The sequence below is a fragment of the Xyrauchen texanus genome, chromosome 2 (genome assembly GCF_025860055.1).
Source record: "Xyrauchen texanus isolate HMW12.3.18 chromosome 2, RBS_HiC_50CHRs, whole genome shotgun sequence".
Classification (NCBI taxonomy): Eukaryota; Metazoa; Chordata; class Actinopteri; order Cypriniformes; family Catostomidae; genus Xyrauchen; species Xyrauchen texanus.
This window is the reverse complement of record NC_068277.1, coordinates 22,134,730-22,156,113: the sequence shown is the minus strand read 5'-3', so window position 1 is coordinate 22,156,113 and position 21,384 is coordinate 22,134,730. Positions and strand designations below refer to the sequence as shown.

Genomic DNA, 21,384 nt, shown 5'->3' with positions numbered 1-21,384 from the left:
CACACACACACACACACACACACACACACACACACACACACACACACACACACACACTATTTTAAAAGGCAACATTATTGCTAGCTTTAGCCACTTTTTTGTCCTTTCACTCACACACACACACAAACACACACACTATTTTAAAAGGCAACATTATTGCTAGCTTTAGACACTTTTTTGTCCTTTCACTCAAACAAACACACACACACACACACACACACACACACACACACACACACACATGTTGTGTTTCCAAGTTTTATGGGGACTTTCCATAGACATAATGGTTTTTATACTGTACAAACTTTATAATCTATCCCCTAAACCCAACCCTACCCCTAAACCTCACAGAAAACATTCTGCATTTTTACATTTTCAAAAAACATAATTTAGTATGATTTATAAGCTGTTTTCTTCATGGGGACCGACAAAATGTCCCCACAAGGTCAAAAAAAGGTCACAAAGTGATAAATACACACACACACACACACACACACACACACACACACACACACACACACACACACACACACACACACACACACACACACACACACACAGTATGGTACTGTCATTCAGCAGTCAACCTTCATTGCCCCAGAATGCTGTGTTCACATTCAATAATATGCCTTCTGCTCTTTAACCAATAGCCTTATTTAATGGCCATGGCAATTAAAAAAAACATCAAATTTAAACTTTTTTTTGGGCACCAATGATGAGAAATGACTTGATTTTGCATGTTAACATATTTAAGTCATCCATTTTAAAAGCGATTTCACTTTTTCTGCAGGTTTTAATGTTGAATTTGTCATATTTACAAAGAGGCCTCAGCCCAGGTAATACATTCTTTACATTTAATGTTTTTAAGGATTATAGCACAGTGAAACTGGAGTTTTTGTAATAATGGAATGAAACATGTTTACAGCATTAAACAATCTCTAATTTCTCACAAACTGTCTCTGTTTTGTGTGTGTGTATGGTCCATAGGTATTTATTTGATATTACTCATGGTGCTATGGTAACATCTGATCTATTTTTAATTCTGAAATATTACAGTATGTAAAAGAAAATACTTAATATGCACAGTGATACTTTTCTTACTTTTCTTTATGACTGTATGTAATGACTGCATGTATGACTCATATAAACATTAAATGTGTTTGTGTCTGTGTTTTATAGCTATCTGTATTAGACATTGAGTGTGTGTGTGTGACCCTCAAATATTAGCAGCATTCGTGTTGGCCTCAGACCACTGAGTCCAAGTCCAAGTCTTGTGAGTCCAAGTTCAATTCTGGTGACGTTACTTTTCTAGTGGGGATTCTGTATTCTCTGAGGTTTTTCCCAGTTAGCAACAGCATCAGTGTTCCTGTCAGTGTGGCAGCCCAACTGGATGCTGGGAGATCTACCTGTACAGAGGTACAAGTTTACACTGAATACAGAGGTGAAACCCAGAGTGTCTGATATGTATAAAGTATGTTTGTGTGTGTGTGTGTGTGTGTGTGTGCAATCGTGCATACTCACAACTGCTAAAAGTTTCCTCAAAGCAATGTCAGCATACGCTGAAAGAACAGCTGCAGAGAAGGTTAGTGTTAGAAAATGTGGACCCACTTTATATTAGGTGTCATTAACTACTAGGTACTAACATTAAAATATATAAAATACAATGTACTTATTGTGTAAATTTTTTTCTAGGTTAGGTTTAGGGGTAAGGTTTAGATTAGTGTTTAGTGTAACTTTTGTTTGTGTCATCTTGGACGTACACTGACACCAAGTGGCTTGAGTGAATGAGTAAATGTGTCAAATAACAGGACGGTTACTGAGGTTGAGCAAGTAATATTCGGCTGGCCATGTGATTCTAAAATGGCAGGCCCCATGTGCGGACCCTGTCCTTGTATAATAAAACAGCTTTTATATGGTTATTGATATGACTGTAGACTTCATTTTAATGTGAGTGGTCATGATTTTCTACATATATTGCAAAATTCAATTCATGACTTCAGGAGTTACACATTTTTAATGAGGAAAAAATTACTGAGTGCACCTTTAAGGTTAACAGTGTAACTACAGCCGTAAGTAAATGCAGGTACTTTAAATGTAAGTACAATGCAACAACATACATAATAAGTACATTGTATCAAATTGTGTCAAATTTTAATAATACAGAAAGACTTGTGTTTGTGCATTACTCACCACTTGCTATAGATAAGAGGTGTGTTCTCCAACTAAAGATGAATCCTGCTCCCACACCCATGCAACCCAGAGCACCATTAAACCCTGAGAGTCCAGAGTACAGAAAGCGATGCTGTACTGACACAGAGAGACCTGCAGCGGACAACAGAGAGAGAGAGAGAGAGAGAGAGAGAGAGAGAGAGAGAGAGAGAGAGAGAGAGAGAGATTATGTAGTAATTTTTTTTTTTAAAGAAAGGGAGTATGTGTTAATGACCTTTCTGAAGGCTTTATTTACAGCAGCGCCATCTTTAATTTTTTATGGGAATGACAACGAGGCTGTGAGAGATAGACATACTGACTCTTCAGTGTTTAAATTGTTTTTGGATCGTTCTGCCAACTAAACATTGCAAAAAAAATCCTTCCAAGAAAATTTACGAGACAAAACTCCAGACAACATGATTTGTGGAAAATTTGACGATATCTAGGAGCTTTTTGATAGCATTCATTGAAGAGGCAGTAAGTTTATCCTTTTCATTACCATCAAACATGCAGCTTCTATGAATATGGTCTATTGACCCTGGCAATATTCTTACTGTATATGGCCTACTTTAAGTATGTGGCTATGTTGGGAATAGAACAACATCTTAAAATACACAGTATGCAAAGTTTCTGTTTGTATGGCATAATAGGATGGCCTCATATTACATTGGTGACATATGGGCTACGTCCAAAATGCTGCCTTTCGGATATGTATACAAAATAGGAGGGCATCAATCAATATTTAATTCACATCCAGTCTACTGAGATACCTTCATCTGGTCAGCTTTTGAAGGCAGTTTAAAATCAACTTCCCTGCCTTTGATAACCCAAAATCCAAGGTGTGTGGTTTCTGGAAGACTAAACATGTCATCCGATGGAGCAGGTGAAATCACTCATAAGTTTATATGTGTCCTGCTTTTAATTTTTATACATTTTTTTCAACTTTTGAATATATATATATATATATATATTGGATCTGAGAGCTATATATATATATATGTGTTTTTGTCATATCCAAGGCTTACTTGATACATTTTTTTTTTTAGATCATTAGAAATTACTTAACGATGCTGTGGAAGTCTGTCCAAAGGTGTCCCTGAGGTGCCTTCATATTCAAATTGCTGCTTGTGAAGACAAATGGACAGCAAAACTGCAAGGCAGTTGCCTTCGCTTTCGGACACATTTATGCAGTATTCAACAAAGGACTGCACAGAAGTGCTACTGTATACCGTGATGCAATCTGCTTGATTTGACCTTCCATTGGAATACTGTGTTCCTTACAATATTAACTAAACATTTTGGCAAATGTAGCAGATCTTCAGAAAAAAAATTTGCATACTGTGACCAGTATACATACTATATACTGCAGGAATAGTAGGAGTAGAACGTTATTGTGATATTCCACATAGCCCATGTCTCCAATGTTCATGTAGCCTAGTATTTAAAATAATAATCTACTACTTCCTACATGCAAACATACACCTGTTCATTTTACACACATTTATAGAGTTTAATTGCATGCAAAAATGTATTTTGGCATTATGCCTCTTATATTATTTATTTCTACCTCTTGATAGATCCATTTTGATTTTCATGGTTTGGTTCTTGGTTGTAGTTCTGATTCTGATCAGAAGGTAGCAGTATATGTTCTTAAAAGAATATAGTTATTTTGTGTATAGATCCTACCCCCATGTTCCTGGCTAAGCCATCAGATCTCACAAACCACCCACCTATCCCTAGAGCTTTATTTTATGGAAACAGCTCCTTCTTTCTCTCTAATGGTCTTTCCCGTTGTCTTTCTGTAGCTAATCCTTTTGCTCTTCTTCACTTCTTTATTACACGCACGCATGCATGCACGCACACACAGTACGGTACTGTCATTCAGCAGTCAACCTTCATTGCCCCAGAATGCTGTGTTCACCCTTCCCTCAATTACGCCAGTTAGGTTTACAGTACATGCTCTCTCAGACATGGCCCTGCTGACATTTCCAAGAAACATGAAATGTCACATTTGGCATTTTCACTATACTGTAGTCATGCACTCATATAGAACTGATGAATGCAGGGGCTGGGCAAGGGAGTACAATTGTGCTAAAATTAAAACATTTGATTGCATGTTCAGATTGCACATTGACGTGTGGGGGACACCTACAAATCAGGATAACGATCAAAAAGCTTGAAAACTCAACAGCAAGAAGAACACACCCATAATTCTCTCCTTCTCTCTGTGATAGGGTAGGAGGCTTTAATATGATCACATTGAAAATAGTCATGTTGCTTCAGAAAGTTCACATGCACTGAAATCAACTACATTCATCAAATTACTGAAAAGTGCCATCCCCCATCAGAGATTTTTCATTTACAATGTAAATGCTGTGAATTATAAAGCAAGCAATTTCTATTTTGGTGTTACCAAAACTCTTTCACTGAGTAATAAAAAACATACAGTATACATGCAATCAAAATTATATTACCCACATTCAACATTTGTGACCTAGAGTTGATTTATTTCCTTCCTATTTTCAATATCACCATGGTTACGGGCTCATCATCATGCATATGTGTGTGCGTACAGTGTCATCAGTTGTCTGTTAAATTGTTTGTTTGTGAACTCGCGCTAACTTCAGTGTGTTTACACTATGAGTCATGTAGACAGAACAGCAGGAACAGCCTGCCTGCTAAACTAACACTAAATCACATTACCAGTGAACCACACTTCATGCTGCCTAATAAGACTAGACAGTTAACTGATTTAGTGAAATCTCTGTGAAAGCAAATAAGTAACACTTTTACCATGATTGTACTATAAAAACTGTTCTTACAATAAAACTAAATCATACTGGAACTAAAAACTACAATATAAAATTTTCTAAAAAACAATTTTAGTTCAGTCAGGACAACTCAGAATAAGTTGATAGGACTTGGTTTTGGTGGACTAGGTCTGCTAAGCTGCTGCTGCTGCTGCAGTGCAAGTATGAAAACTTGCTGCTGCTAGAACATACTGTACACAGACATACTATGTTGTGCATGTGAGATAAGCAGTAGCATAATTATACATACACAAGAAATGCTACATTGAGCATGTAGGAAATGCAGATGCACAATTAGACATAAACCCCCGCTGAAGCAGATCTAGACAGGAGGTGCAGGGGAGGAGGAGGGTTTCAGAGATAAAACTCCTGTAGTGCACTGAAACCGGCTTATCTGCAGAGAACTGAGCAATTTAAATGTATGATAAAGCAATTTAAATGTTTGACAAAGTTTATTAGCTAACTGATTAGCCTGCATATCCTACCTCTTCTTCAATATATTACATTACCTGCCATAATTGTATATCTGTATATAAAATATTCTAACAACATTATTTCTCTATTGTAACTTTGTCTTTTTATTTATCTGTTATATCTTATTTTTATGTCACTATATGTATGTCTTATTAAATGTATATGTTTTTATGTATGTATATATGAGTGCATTCTATTTGCACTGGAAGCTTCTGCCACCATGATAAATTCTTTGTGTGTGTAAGAATAGTTGGCATTAAAGCGCATTCTGATTCTAATCTGATTCTGATTACATGTCAAAGAAGCTATCAGCTTGGGCCACAGAGTGTGCAAGCCGATTGGCTTACACAGATTACGTTTTAAGGACCTATAAGCTCGCTCAATGTAATGTTTCATGACTGAATTTAAAATGATTAATGTTTGCATGTGCAAAACTCCCCAGCACAATGCTAAGGGTGAGTGATTGCCAGGGCATTGCTATGCAGTTGCTAATGTATTCTGAATTGTTTTCAGCATTTTTCTATGCAGTTGCTAGGGTGTTCTGTGTTGCTAGGTGGTTGACTAGTGGCCCATGTGAAAAGGACCCACCCTCACCATCTCTTTATGATATTCAATATCAGGGGATATTTAGATTTTTTTTACCCATTTTATTGGCCGCCAGGCAAAAATCGCAGATCTGATAATTAAGAATCATGATAGCACACCTCTCCTCGACAAGCTGCACAAATTGAGGTATCACTGATGTCTGTAGCACAACTGGTGTGGGACAAGATTTCTTTGGGCATTTAGCAGGGAAGTGATATCACATTACACATTATGCGATGTTGAATCACAAAACATTCCCTTTTAATAGCTGAAACAGTGGTAAAGAGTGCTGCCCAAAGCATCATGCCATTCTTTAAGGAGAACCGAAGGTTTGAAACCAAAGACAGCCTTTTAATTTGCTTCATCAAAATGACAGTCCTGGTATAGGATCATCTAAAAGCAAATTTCATTGCAAAGTTTAGCTCTCTCGCTCTCAGTTTTATATATATGACTGAAGAACTGACTAGGGATTCAATGAGAATATAAGCAGATGCTGCACCATTGCTGAATCTTCATCGTAAAGATTAAGAACTCTGAAACAATGAAACTGCTCTGAGATTTTGGAAGTTTTGTCATGTAAAGAGGGTCTTTGACTCTCTAGGATTTTGCTTTGTAGTTAGATGTAATTTCACTCCATGTTTTCCTGTCACTCATGCTCAAATGGACATACATTTGTAGTAAGAGAAATTCTACTCCAAAGAAAAAGAGTGAACCATTCATAAATAATAAATAACTTTCACTGCACTTTCGAGCGCTTCTGTACACACTGAATTTAGATATTTATGGGAGTGACCACCCATTTACAACAGAATCCCTACCATATAAACAAACATGCATTAAGACACTGAATGAGTGAAACATGGAGAAAGTGAGAGAATGGGGGGAAAGAAAAAGGTTGTGGAAGAAAAAAAGCACTGCTTTGGTCAACTACCTTTTCTGGAGAGGGAACGGAAATACAGGCCTGGGTTTAGTTTACTTTTAAAACGCAGAGAAAATGTTTTATTGCTTATAGTTTGCTCTTTCAAAGCTCAGGAGACTTACTGGATATCTCAATAATGTGTCATTTAAGTATCAACTTTGCTCCATTTAATGTACTTTGATGTTTCTCCTAACATCCTAGAGGAGAAATTAAAAAGACACAAATGAGACAATTGATAAATAACCTACAGTAAGATTGTTGAACTCGAAAATGAATTTGTATATTATAGCTCAGGTCATTTGGTCTTTTGATGAGTTAGATGGGTTTTTGATGAGAAATGCTTGAGTTCATATAGAAATCTCTGACTTTTGATTGCACAGTTTGGCATCTTCACAAATTTGCGCAGCGACACTCTAGAAGAGGCACATTTGAGATTTATGTGGCCTTTTTCTCAGTAGAAAAATCTGAGAAGCAGAAGACACAAGCAAAAGTCTTCATTCGATCTCTATTGAAACTCATAACTGTCTAGGGGAAACAACCAGTATATCAAAGAGCTCTTATTTGTTTCCCTATTGGAATCCATGCTAAACCACAAATGGCTTCCTCCTTTGTAAAACCAAACATGCTCACAGAAATGGAGAATAAATAGAACAGCTGTGAGCATGTTTCAGAAGTCGTCTCCTCCAAAATATAGATACAAAAACTCACAGATATATCCCAGAGTGCTTAGTAATCTTGTTCTTATGACTTTATTATTGTTGCTCCTTTATAGAATATTAAATGAGGGCTTTGAAATTTGAGTGTGAATCACACTGCAGGGAGTGAAATGAAAGTACACACACACACACACACACACACACGAGAGAGAGAGAGAGAGCGAGAGAGAGAGAGAGAGAGAGAGAGAGAGTGTTCGCCCCACCTCTGTAGCATCTGTTTCTGCTATGACTCATAGCCCATGTCTCTACTGCCGTGTATGCAATAGAAAAGAGAGAATGTGTGAGAATTAGAGAAAAAGAGTGACAGAGTAAAAACACACTCCTGGGGTTGAAGGAGGTAAACGCAGCAGCAAAAACAGACTAATTATCAATCAGCAGGCACAAATGATCAGCTTGTTTATAGCGAGGCCATTTGAGGAAACCTGTTTGCAACCTGCTTCAGCTGAGTAAATCACAGCTAATCAGACAGAGTACTCAGCACTTACAGTGCAGTATTGATATATTACAGTATTATTTATATATAAGTATGATATAAGTATTATATTAATATGTACATATTATTTACTTTTAATATTTGTAGAATTTTAACGTTTCAAGCATAGCAAAATAAGCTGCAAATATAAAGGGCATCTTGTGGAGCACTTGATTCTTTTTCACACATGGCAATAAAAGACAGCACAAGCTGGTCCTGAAGAAATTATTTGATCAATTACAATAATGACAATTGTGCTTGTGCATTGTGAGATTTAAATGTATCCAAGTGACTTGAGAGTTTTGACTACATTCACCAAAATGAGTTCAAATCCATTTAATGATTCAGTGACCATTTCTGGTGATGCCAGAAGGTGGTGACAAATGAGTGTCTTGTGTGAAATTAGTTCAAAATCAACGATCAAAAGAAAATTTTAATCCATTAAAATATTTATGTCTGGAGACCTACAAAGAGATTTTCGTAGAGGTTTCAAGCATTATAAGAACAAAGCATATATATAATTTCCATAGAGTTTGTGAGCTGCTTAGCTTTACAATAATAACAACAACAATAATAGTCTTATAATAATTATAATGAGTTTCAATAACGTCCGTAAATATTCATGTATAAAAAAGCATGTCTACATATCAATTACTTTCAGTAAAATGCACTAAGTAGTTCTACACAGCAGAACTATCTTTTTTCCTGCAGAATGTCAACTGCACGCAACATAGAGGTAAAAAAAGTAAAATATATATATATATATATTTAACAGAGATCTAGTAATCTGCTTAAATGGGCAAAAACAACAGATCAAACTATTACCAAACAAACATAATGTAAAAAGCATAACTTAATGAAGACTACATAAACTCCACTTACAATGTATGCTTAAAAGGAGGATTGTCCATTGCTTTATTTTCTGCAGTACATTTCACGTAATGCTGCCAATCAAGAACGAAATGCCAATAAAAATCTCTCATTTGTGTGTTCCTCATCTCTGGATCAACATCAATGGCAATACAAAACATGAATAAATGAGCATTGTTGAAAGCGACTTTGTAGAAATTAACGGGGCCACATTGATTAGACTATCTGACTAACGGCCTATTATGTAAGGGTTGTTTCAGCTCATGAAGCTCACCTGTGATTGGCTGGATGGTCGCTCAATCAGCCCAATGTAACAAAACGCAAAGAATACTGTATAGAAATTCAACATTTGGACTTGGAATGGGTTTAGCTTTGAGAAGTGCAGTGGACAAAAATCACCTTTTAAAGAGTGTGGGGGACGTGTCACAAGAAGCGACACTAGGGGTCTCTCTTGAGCGCCGAATATGCCTCTGATCTATGAAAAAAGGCCAATGGGAATTAGGCAGACAGTATTTGCATACCCAGCCAAAAAAAAAGCGGGCAAATAGGTAGAGTTCATTCAAAAATATTCTTCGGAGCCGATGGCTGCGTTGCAGAGCCGAGCCACTGTAGTGGCCGGACCATTCCGGCTCCTTAGAAAATTCCTGAATGAACTCAACGTATTTGCCCGCTTTTATACCCATATGTCTGGGGCGGGGTATGCAAATACTGTCTGCCTAATTCCCATTGGCCTTTTTTCATATATCCGAGGCATATTCGGCGCTCAAGAGAGACCCCTAGTGTCACTTCTTCGACACAACGTCTCGTTCCCTCCATCAGGGAATGGCGGTTACATCCGTAACCTAGACGTTGCTTATGCTTTCAAGGTACGCAATATTCATTAAAACATCTCCTTTTATGTTCAGCATAAGAAAGAAAGGCATGTAGGTTTGGAATGACATTAGGGTGAGTAAATTATGACTGAATTTTCATTACTGGGTGAAAATTTGAAATTTTAGGTTGGCGGCATTAAAACTATTCCTTTAAAATTATATTCTGTATTACTCTCAAATACTGTAAGCCTGCAAAACACACCTTCTGCTTTTATCTGTGATTTTATTGTCATTAGTGTTTCTGACCTTACCTGCCACAGTGCCGATGACAGACCCCAGGAAGGCATAAAAAGCCAAAATGGGTGAGAAGAGGAGAACAGCACCCAGGATAAGCAGTGATGGTCCTAGAGTCTCACATGCAAAGATCTGCCCCACACCCAGTACCGCCCCCTGCAGGAGCTAATGGAAACAGCAAACCTTCAGACAAGGCCTTTTCTACGATATACTAGCCACATTTCCATTATTGGGCCAGTGCGAGCCAGGGATATCAACTGGTCAGCCAATAGCCTCGGACCTCAAGTCACAAGACCAAAATCGATCTGCATTCCCACCTTCAGACCAATTGCCCCATATTGTTGGCCTAAAGCCCGCCCTTACTACGCATTGATTTTTACTGTCTGCATTTTTTTCCCCTGAACATGTACCATTATGCGCTGGACATACACAGCTTGGAAAGTTTGGCTACAATATACTTAATCACGTTGCACATTTTCATCAGCTCAAATATTTAGAAGAGCCCTGATTTTGTCTGCTGACCAGTACTGACGATTCTCCATTCACCTTTGATCTGTTGAGGTAAGTTGGAAGCTAGATATGAAAAATTGGGAAATTAATATCTTTGTGTTAAACCTCTGATCTGACTCAACAAACCTTCACCTTTGACATTGACCCCGCCTCAATCCCCAGTTCGCCTTCTTCGGTCTAAGGATAATCAGAGGGCTAAAGGCGCTTGGCCATTGACCCAGTCTCAGAGGAGGCACAATGAAGCCCTGGAAGTGACAGTGTGAACACAACTGCCCTGGCACACACCACCATGCCCTCATTTGGCCCAATAGTGGAAATGAGGCTACTGATATCTGCTCCAAGTATAACAATTTAAATATAGTACATGCCTCAAAGGTCAAGAGTTTAATTTCTCCATCACGAAATTACACTAAAAGTACCAAGCAGAATTGTAAAAATAATGAAAGTTTCCAAACAGATTTCCCAAACGCTCCTTTTATGACCCAAAAGTATCATAAAAGTTATCCATGCGACTTGTGCATCACATTCCTTCCCACAAGTCTTCGGAGGTCATTAAATTCTGGTAGTAAACAACCCAAAATGTAAGTCATTTTTTTATGAAAATCTTGACATCCTTTGCACTTTGAGATGTCAAAATATGAGAGAAGCTCTTTCACATTGGCTCAAACTAGAACTTGCATTGTGTAGCACTAAAAATTTTATAATAAATCAATAAATTAGAACAAAAGTAAATTAAGACAATTTTCATTTTTGGGTTAACTTTTCCTTTAAAGTTAGATAAGAGAAAGTATTTTAACATTGAAAATATTACTTCACCTTTAAAGCAAAAATGTAAATAGTGGAGTGAAAGAGACAGCAAACAAAACAAAATAAAAATGTTCAAAATACTGCATATGTTTGCCATTTATGAACTGGTGCTTTATTCGTATGTATCACATTGTCTCTCCTACAGGATGGATCACAGTGACCTGATGAAAGGATGATAATATACTACATGAATCATTCGCAGATGCTGGCTAGATATAATATAAGGCATTTGTCTATTTCCTCAAAGTCCTGCTTTATTGGGCTATAAACTCTGCCTCTTTCACATTGAATATTCATGGAGAGAGATAAAATAAGACAATAAAATAATGGTTCTTTTTCTTTCTACAAATCCTTTTCTGCCCTATGCATTTCTCAATGCTGTATCAAGTTGTCTCCATGGAGATGTGGTAATAGCACCATATACTATTTAGTTGAGTGTATGTATAAATATATTTTCTAAACCCATAATAGTCAGTTGCTGCAGTGTGCCTGAGAGAGCAGACCAGTCCACTGCAGCCTAATGTAACTAAACAGAATTAATAGAGTAATGCAATAAATATCATCTTGGAATAAAAAATGACTCATTCACTCACACGCACACACACACACACACACACACACACACACACACACACACACACACACACACACACACACACACTGTAGTGTTTCCATGTTTTATGGGGACTTTCCATAGACATAATGGTTTTTATACTGTACAAACTTTATATTCTATCCCCTAAATCTAACCCTACCCCTAAACCTAACCCTCACAGAAAACTTTCTGCATTTTTACATTTTCAAAAAACATAATTTAGTATGATTTATAAGCTGTTTTCCTCATGGGGACCGACAAAATGTCCCCACAAGGTCAAAAATTTCGGGTTTTACTATCCTTATGGGGACATTTGGTCCCCACAAAGTGATAAATACACGCTCACACACACACACACACACACACACACACACACACACGTTGTGTTTCCATGTTTTATGGGGACTTTCCATAGACATAATGGTTTTTATACTGTACAAACTTTATATTCTATCCCCTAAACCTAACCCTACCCCTAAACCTAAACCTCACAGAAAACTTTCTGCATTTTTACCTTTTCAAAAAACATAATTTAGTATGATTTATAAGCTGTTTTCCTCATGGGGACCAACAAAATGTCCCCACAAGGTCAAAAATTTCGGGTTTTACTATCCTTTTGGGGACATTTGGTTCCCACAAAGTGATAAATACACGCTCACGCCTGGGCACACACACACACACACACACACACACACACACACACACACACACACACACACACACACACACACACACACACACACACTTTTCTTAGCACTTACTAGGAAAGATGTGAAATAGAAGGATGATGAAAATAGATGGAGGAAGGAAAAGACCATTGTGTGGGCAGTTAGAGAAGGAAACCAGGAAGATGACAAATGGAAAAGACAGAATAAAGGAATTGAGAGGCATAAAGATAGAGAACAAGATAAAACTTAATCAACGAGATGACATGAAAAATATTTTAAGGGTACAAATGGCAAAAACCACCAGTCATTTTCTCTCTCATCATCATCATCATCATCATCATCATCATCATTATTTGCTCCCATTTTGTCTTATCCTCTCACCTGTGGCACATTGACTTGGGTGTGATTGGTGCTCTCTGGTGCCCCCAGTGGCAGGACAGGATAGTTTGGAAAATAGGGGGTTGAAGTGCCAGTGCAAGCCAGGTAAAGCAGGATGACTGTATTAAAGGGGAAGACGCTGAATGGTAAATCCCAGCGGTCCAGTACCGGAGCCAGACCACTAGACAGAAACGTCCTGAAACAGAACAGAAATTTAAAAATGTGACAGCGATGGAGACAGTGATATTAAAAGCATCTTGTAGGTTCCAAAACCTAAAGCTTTCTACCTGGACATCATTTTAAGGCATCATAGGCACACTCCAGAAAGGCTGTTCCAAAAGATGGATGGCATATTATTTTGCCTTCTTATCTAAATAAATCATTTTAGCCTAATATTAAAGAAGCATCGCATGAATGACAAAAAGCGATAACAACAAACTCTGTCAATACTGAAAAGTAATGAATAAAGGTAGTAATTGCATCATTTTCATAGTTAATCACGATTCATCACTGAAATTGTGTTCTATATTTTCCTTTTTTTCCTGTAAAAAACATATTTCCTTCTGAAGAAACAGTTTGCTACTGCAATCGTGAAGGCACATTCATGATTCGTGTCAGTGTCAACGCTAGTGTCAAGTGCTGCTTTAAACTCCACATCAAAAGCTTTTACAGAAAACGTCTCATTCTGCATTTTCTTGATAAGTCAGACTTGCTGTGCTTCTGTGGTAATTAAAATGTGTATTACAGGGGCTGCAAAGTGCTTGATTACTGTCACAAGTTCTGTTTGGGCTTGTTGTGTTCAGCAAATAGTGTTAAGAGGTCTCCCTCATTTGATCACTGACACAGATGTTGTGTGTGTTTAGTGGTGTGTGTGGGTCAGTGTAATGACTCCGGGCAGACATATTGCAAAACTTCCGACTTGTTCCGACCAGTGTATATACTGGTTTATGCTTTATTAACAGGAAATTTAATTCACCATTAATAAATTAATTAATTGCGTGAATCGTAATTATGAAAAATGTACACGATAAACTTTTTAAATGAATCTCATGCCTTAATGCATTAACATTGACAGCTCTAATGTAAATATAAATTGATTATTGTTCTCAATGTTTGGGTGTGAAATGATTTTTTCTGCTTATATTAAATTATGTTACTAACTAAACATCATGCTAATGTCAAACTCCATTGAACTTGAAATCAATTGTGAGTTGCTGCCCATGTAGGGTGTTCCAAATCCATCCAAGACATATAGAGTTAGAACACTGCCTATGTTGAATGACAGCTCACTTGATTTTGGAGTAGGGCTTCTATTTGTATGTGTATCTTACGTTGTAGCTCCACCGAGGCACACAGGCAGCAGTAGCCACAAATACCATTCTCCAGCAGAGCTGAACACACCCATCAGCAGAGCCACCAGCATTCCATTAAAGCCATGAAGGCCACCAGATACCTCCTCACTGCAGACACAAAAAATCTGTGATGATCAGCTTTGCTACTCTAGGCATATCAACATTGTCCTTTAAATGTGCTTTTCCCCAAGTTAAATCTTCAAGATACCTCTATGCAGCCTATAATAGCAAAAAAGTGCATGTATCAGCAGGGTTGAGAGTGTTACTTTTTAAGAATCGGGACCAGAGCTTTCAAGCTTCAAAACAGATGCAAATGGATTAAACATGTAATGTTTTTTATTTAGGTTTGTTCTGAGCAGAAAAAGTATTTTTTCATTCCGGTTCCAGCTTTCTGCTGCCTCCTTTTCAAATGGTAACTGGTTAGAAAGAAATAAAACAATGGTTAATAACATTCTTTTTCAAATTACAGTAGCCTAGTCTGTGTTAAGGATGGGTGATACCAGCTGCAGTGCTGCCAGATCTCAAAAGATAAACAAGGTTACTGGTCTGGAAAAACAAGTTACAAAAAAGGGACTTGCCTCGTAAAAAGGTGAAAATAAGTGATCCAATTTTTCCCCATATTGGGTATTTATCAGCATGTAAACCATAACAAGCATAGTATACAATAGCCTAAATAAAATATATATTTTTAATAAATGTACCCTTAATACTACATATACCCACAAATAAAATATTTCAAATATAAAATGAATTCATAAATATTTTTCTTGTGCACAAACACAATGTGGCAGGGCGGAGGGCGGGGCCGGGTCGTGATCCTACACACCCGATCCCGTATTAGGCTAATCAAGCCTCTGAGAGGGATAAAGGTCGACTGCAGAGGATCGTGCAGGGAGAGAGAGATCGTTCGTTCGCTTGAGATGTCCGTCATGTGTGTGTTTGTTTAAGTTTTATATAAAAAATATTATTTATATTATCAAGCCGGTTCTCACCATTGATCCCTTTACACACATGTTTGGTCACTGTGATCCATCTCTAGCTTTCGTTGTTAAGGAGGAAGCAGGAGCCGGGTAAAAATCCATCGTAAGTCTTTTATTTGATACACTTTTCAGTTTAACCTACTGTGTGCTTTTCAGCAACACACACACAAGACTGCTGTGTGCGTCTCTCCCCTCCAGTCGTCTGGACTGCCCCTCCAGCTCCCAATGCAACACAAAACAGGTGTTAGAGGTGATTTCATACAGGTATCAATCCTTACCGCTCTTCCTCTCCTGGTCACGCTCTCCACAGACATCACTCGGCCACCCCCACATCACCACATACCCCATCGCCCATCTCAGGCCGGCCTATCACTTACTCCCCCCACCTATTTCTGGAGATAGATACCAATTGGTGATCTGCACGCAGGGTTGGGGAGTAACAAAATACGTGTAACGGGAATACGTATTTAAAATTCTAAATATAAGTAACTGTATTCCACTACAGTTACATTTTAAATCATTGGTAGTTAGAATACAGTTACATTTAAAAAGTATTTTGATTACTGAACAGATTACTTTGCAATTTATTGTCATTTGTTTCATTTGATATTAAGTCCTTTTAGATGGAAAACATTTATACATATACAGTGAGGAAAATAAGTATTTGAACACCCTGCTATTTTGCAAGTTCTCCCACTTGGAAATCATGGAGGGGTCTGAAATTGTCATCGTAGGTGCATGTCCACTGTGAGAGACATAATCTAAAAAAAAAAATCCAGAAATCACAATATATGATTTTTTAACTATTTATTTGTATGATACAGCTGCAAATAAGTATTTGAACACCTGTCTATCAGCTAGAATTCTGACCCTCAAAGACCTGTTAGTCTGCCTTTAAAATGTCCACCTCCACTCCATTTATTATCCTAAATTAGATGCACCTGTTTGAGGTCGTTAGCTGCATAAAGACACCTGTCCACCCCATACAATCAGTAAGAATCCAACTACTAACATGGCCAAGACCAAAGAGCTGTCCATAAACACTAGAGACAAAATTGTACACCTCCACAAGGCTGGAAAGGGCTACGGGGAAATTGCCAAGCAGCTTGGTGAAAAAAGGTCCACTGTTGGAGCAATCATTAGAAAATGGAAGAAGCTAAACATGACTGTCAAACTCCCTCGGACTGGGGCTCCATGCAAGATCTCACCTCGTGGGGTCTCAATGATCCTAAGAAAGGTGAGAAATCAGCCCAGAACTACATGGGAGGAGCTGGTCAATGACCTGAAAAGAGCTGGGACCACCATTTCCAAGGTTACTGTTGGTAATACAATAAGACGTCACGGTTTGAAATCATGCATGGCACGGAAGGTTCCCCTGCTTAAACCAGCACATGTCAAGGCCCGTCTTAAGTTTGCTAATGACCATTTGGATGATCCAGAGGAGTCATGGGAGAAAGTCATGTGGTCAGATGAGACCAAAATAGAACTTTTTGGTCATAATTCCACTAACCTTGTTTGGAGGAAGAAGAATGATGAGTACCATCCCAAGAACACCATCCCTACTGTGAAGCATGGGGGTGGTAGCATCATGCTTTGGGGGTGTTTTTCTGCACATGGGACAGGGCTGACTGCACTGTATTAAGGAGAGGATGACCGGGGCCATGTATTGCGAGATTTTGGGGAACAACCTCCTTCCCTCAGTTAGAGCATTGAAGATGGGTCGAGGCTGGGTCTTCTAACATGACAATGACCCGAAGCACACAGCCAGGATAACCAAGGAGTGGCTCTGTAAGAAGAATATCAAGGTTCTGGTGTGGCCTAGCCAGTCTCCAGACCTAAACCCAATAGAGAATCTTTGGAGGGAGCTCAAACTCCGTGTTTCTCAGCGACAGCCCAGAAACCTGACTGATCTAGAGAAGATCTGTGTGGAGGAGTGGGCCAAAATCCCTCCTGCAGTGTGTGAAAACCTGGTGAAAAACTACAGGAAACATTTGACCTCTGTAATTGCAAACAAAGGCTACTGTACCAAATATTAACATTGATTTTCTCAGGTGTTCAAATACTTATTTGCAGCTGTATCATACAAATAAATAGTTAAAAAATCATACATTGTGATTTCTGGATGTTTTTTTTTAGATTATGTCTCTCACAGTGGACATGCACCTACGATGACAATTTCAGACCACTCCATGATTTCTAAGTGGGAGAACTTGCAAAATAGCAGGGTGTTCAAATACTTATTTTCCTCACTGTAAATGATGCGATCCAAAGTGCATTTGATCAGCAGTGAAACACTTTCTAATGATGTGTTACATTCATACGAGCAGACAGAGAAGTTTGGAGCAGAAGAAATTGACAGTATTGAATTTGCTGTTTGCTGTTTGAAGTTTCTCAAATCAAATCAAATTAAATAGTTTGACAAAGCCATCCATTTTTGGTTGGTAAACATTGGTCAGAATAGATTTAATCCCCAATAAATTGTACAGTTTGCGTAATGTGCGTGACATACACAAAATGCCATGATCAGCGAGGATTTCTTTCGGAATCCCCACTAATCCTGAAGAGTGCCTCCTCAACACTTCGCACTGAAATGTTGCACAGAGGCACTGCTTCTGAATATCGCGTTGTGTAGTCCACCAGAACCGACGCATAGATGGTTCAGTGTCTTTTCCTGCCCTAAGTGACTCACCATCGGATTATAACGAGCCATCTGAAATAACATTTCCCGACGGCTCTGTGGTATAAACTATTGGGTTGTGTGCTCCTTTGTCTGAGAGTTCTTCTTCACTCGATACAACCAATCCATGATCATTGAATAATATGGATATGCGAGTACAATGTCTGGCTGGAAGTGTTGACCATCAATCCCTTTCACTTGGTCGAAGGCGTGCATAAGGGTCTTGTCTCACATCTGCTCCAGAGGAAAATCCCCTGAGGGAACCTTCTACGGGCTGGGGAAGCCAAGACTTCCCCCTCCCTTACTTCCTCCTGATGTGGAGCTGACGTAGATGGCCCGGGCACCGCCTCCCCAGCCAATGAATCACACACCACACATCGATACACTTTGTCGCAGGACCCATCCACATATATTCCCCTCAATAAAGTTTCAGCCAATTCGTAACCAAAATTAGTGGATGGGAGAGGTGGAGACTAACTGCAGCCTTGACACTATACTTTTGTCCCAAAATTGAATAATGACCATCAGTAGAGGGACATTTTCAATATCCCTGTGGACACACCTTCACCCGCTGGCTCATATCCAAAGACTCGGATTGAACCAAGCCTTGGTGAATGGAGATTTGATTGCAACCTGAATCCACCAAGGCTTGGTATGTACCCCCTTAATACTCTCAGTTATCTGGTATGCTCCTGTTCGATTGAGGGTGGCCTGTGGTGCGCCGGGGATCCAGAACAATGTCTCCACCTCTATCGCGGGGCATCGGTCCTGGAAAGGCCCAGGTTCCCCGCAGCGCCAGCAGACCGGCCCATATGCATATGCATATGTTTGCCATCGTGAGTAAAGAAAAAAAGTAAAGAAAAAAAATTATAAATACCACTTAAGACAATTATTTCAAACCATAATAATAATTTGCATCGTTAATCATTATTTATCATTATTTATTATAATAATGAATTAATTTGGTAGTATTTTTGATACTTAATGCATACTTGTTGAAAGAAAGCATTAATTTCTTTCAAGAACAAAAATGTCATGTGTTCTAAAAATGGAAACATTTATACTATATATAATATAATTTAACTTGTGACTTGTAACGTAATTACTTGAGTAGTTTTTTGGCAAACTACTTATTTACTCTTACTGGTGTCATATTATTTCTCAGTACTTCTACTTTTAAGTGAATTATTTCTTCAATTGCAGAACTTTTATTTGTTAATATGTTTGAAAAGACAAAGACATTTTGTGCAATGAGCAGCTCTATTTATATCTGAAAAAATCCCAATATATATCGATAATCATCAGGTAAATCTTTTGATGATCAATTTGTCAAAACTACGACGATCCAAAACCTACATAACAGTTTTATAAAAGTTGTCAATACGACTTGTGTGTTATATATACAGAATGTCTTTTGAATCCATATGAATAGACCTAAATTGTGTGAATCACATATAATCTTATCATAATCTTAAACACTTTAACTGCTGCAATCAGGTATGAGTCAACTGAACATGATAACCAAATCAGTCAATTTTGTGAATTAATCATAACAGACTTGTTATGTGAACTAGATTACCAAATGATTTAAAATTGTTGATGTAACAGGACACGGTTACATAAATTTAGTATTTAAAATATGTAACACTGTTAGATGTATTCTGTTATTCCTCAACCCTGTATATCAGTATGTGTTTTGGTGTTTGCACACCAAGATGAGGATGGCACAAAAGTGAGGCTAACTTTGTTGTCTGATCTGTTTTGGTTGATCTGTCACACCATTACTCGTCTGCAGCTGGAAAAGCAATTCGTGCCCCTGAGGTTTGTTTTAGAAGATTTTTTTCTGCTTTTCATAATGCAAATGTGTCTGTGCGTGTTTTTGTCTCTATGTACGCGTTTTGTTTTTGTACATGCTTTTATGTGGGCAAATGCATTTATTTGTACATGTTTTAAAGTATGCACATGTGTATGTGTGGGTGTGTATTTTCCCCACCAGTCTTGTCCCAGCATTATAGCTGTAACGGTAGAGGCCAGAAGGCCGAGCACCCCCAGCATAGCCTGCCAGGGGCTTTCCAGCAGCAGCGCAGCTAGAATCACAGCTCCACTAACGGGGTTATTTAACAGAATCACCCGCGAGATCCCACGCAAACACCACTCAGCCAGCTGCAGTGGGAAGATTTGATCTGAAAGAGAGAAAAAATGAATTAATGTAGCATCATATAAGATCTCTAATTCACATAATCTAATTCTCATGTGTGAGAAACACACAGCAGGATATAATACACTTTTTGTAAGAATGTATAATAATCCTTTTATGAAAAGCATTTAATCATTTGAACACGTGGATTGTTTCATTCACGTTCACGTTAAACAATCAACACTCATCAAATGTACAGTATTCATCCTTGAAGACAGTTCATTAGAAAAAGTTTAGAATTAGTTTAAACATTCATTAGCACTTTTTTAAGTATTGCCACATGGTGTGTAATTAATGAAGGGGCCTCTTACCCTGTATGAATGTGTGGAATTGTTGCATTTCTCCAGTACAGTACAGCAGTATTCTGATGACACGCTGTTTCAGGCCTCCAGGGTGCTGTGGGGAGTTTGTTTCCCTCAAAATCTTCATTTTGCCACATAAAAAATGAACCACTGTGGAATTACAGGTTAAACTCAGAGTTACCCAACTCAGAGTTCAGCTTCCTCATTACCATTGTCCTCTCCCCCTTTCTCCCCTACTCTCTCTCTTTTTTTTTTCTTCGACTTTTGGACTCACGGTCTTTCTTTGATACTCATCTTGTTCACTCTCACTTGTTCGCTCTTCATATGTGAAGTAGTTTGTCTTTTACATGTCAGGGTTAATATTATATCTTCTTTATTTTAAATACACGTAACATTCACCCTGACTGGACAGACACAGACAGATTTAATGTTTAACAACTTCTCTCTTTTCTCAATCATTCACATTTCTGTTATCCTTTCATTTTCCTTTAATCTATTAGCATTTGTTCAGTGAAACTGACTGAGATTTCTATGTGAAAGTTAATAGCCTAAAGGATTTGATAAAAAAAAATCTCATCATCTTTTATCATTTCACATCTGTATGCTAAAGTCATATTACAGACAGCTTTGTATTATTTATGTATTAATTTATTTGTATTCTGTGAAGTGAGTTACATTTGTGAGAACAAATTGCACCTGTATATTGCTGCATTATGTAATGTATTGTAATCTCAGGTCATTGCTGAAAGAGGGACCCA

At 38.0% G+C, this 21,384-nt stretch overlaps 1 protein-coding gene across 1 annotated transcript; it reads right to left on the bottom strand.

Moving 5' to 3' along the window:
* Positions 1-790: 790 nt before the first annotated feature.
* Positions 791-20,918, bottom strand: si:dkey-183c6.7 (urea transporter 1). The gene is made up of 8 exons (XM_052091871.1): positions 20,636-20,918; positions 20,121-20,310; positions 14,450-14,578; positions 13,122-13,314; positions 10,178-10,325; positions 2,191-2,322; positions 1,522-1,571; positions 791-1,406 (listed from the first exon to the last, which is right to left on the bottom strand). The coding sequence occupies exons 1-8, from the start codon at positions 20,751-20,753 to the stop codon at positions 1,245-1,247; spliced, it is 1,122 nt and encodes a 373-aa protein (XP_051947831.1). The 5' UTR covers positions 20,754-20,918; the 3' UTR covers positions 791-1,244.
* Between the last annotated feature and the right edge of the window lie 466 nt (positions 20,919-21,384).

What these genes read in the sequence shown, in the direction of transcription:
- si:dkey-183c6.7 (XM_052091871.1), bottom strand. Translation starts at nt 20,753, where the DNA reads ATGAAGATTTTGAGGGAAACAAACTCCCCACAGCACCCTGGAGGCCTG. An exon ending in CCTCTTATCTATAGCAAGTG is followed by an intron (nt 1,572 to 2,190) that starts GTGAGTAATGCA and finishes CCTTCTCTGCAG; the next exon opens with CTGTTCTTTCAGCGTATGCT. An exon ending in TGAGGAAACTTTTAGCAGTT is followed by an intron (nt 1,407 to 1,521) that starts GTGAGTATGCAC and finishes ACCTCTGTACAG; the next exon opens with GTAGATCTCCCAGCATCCAG.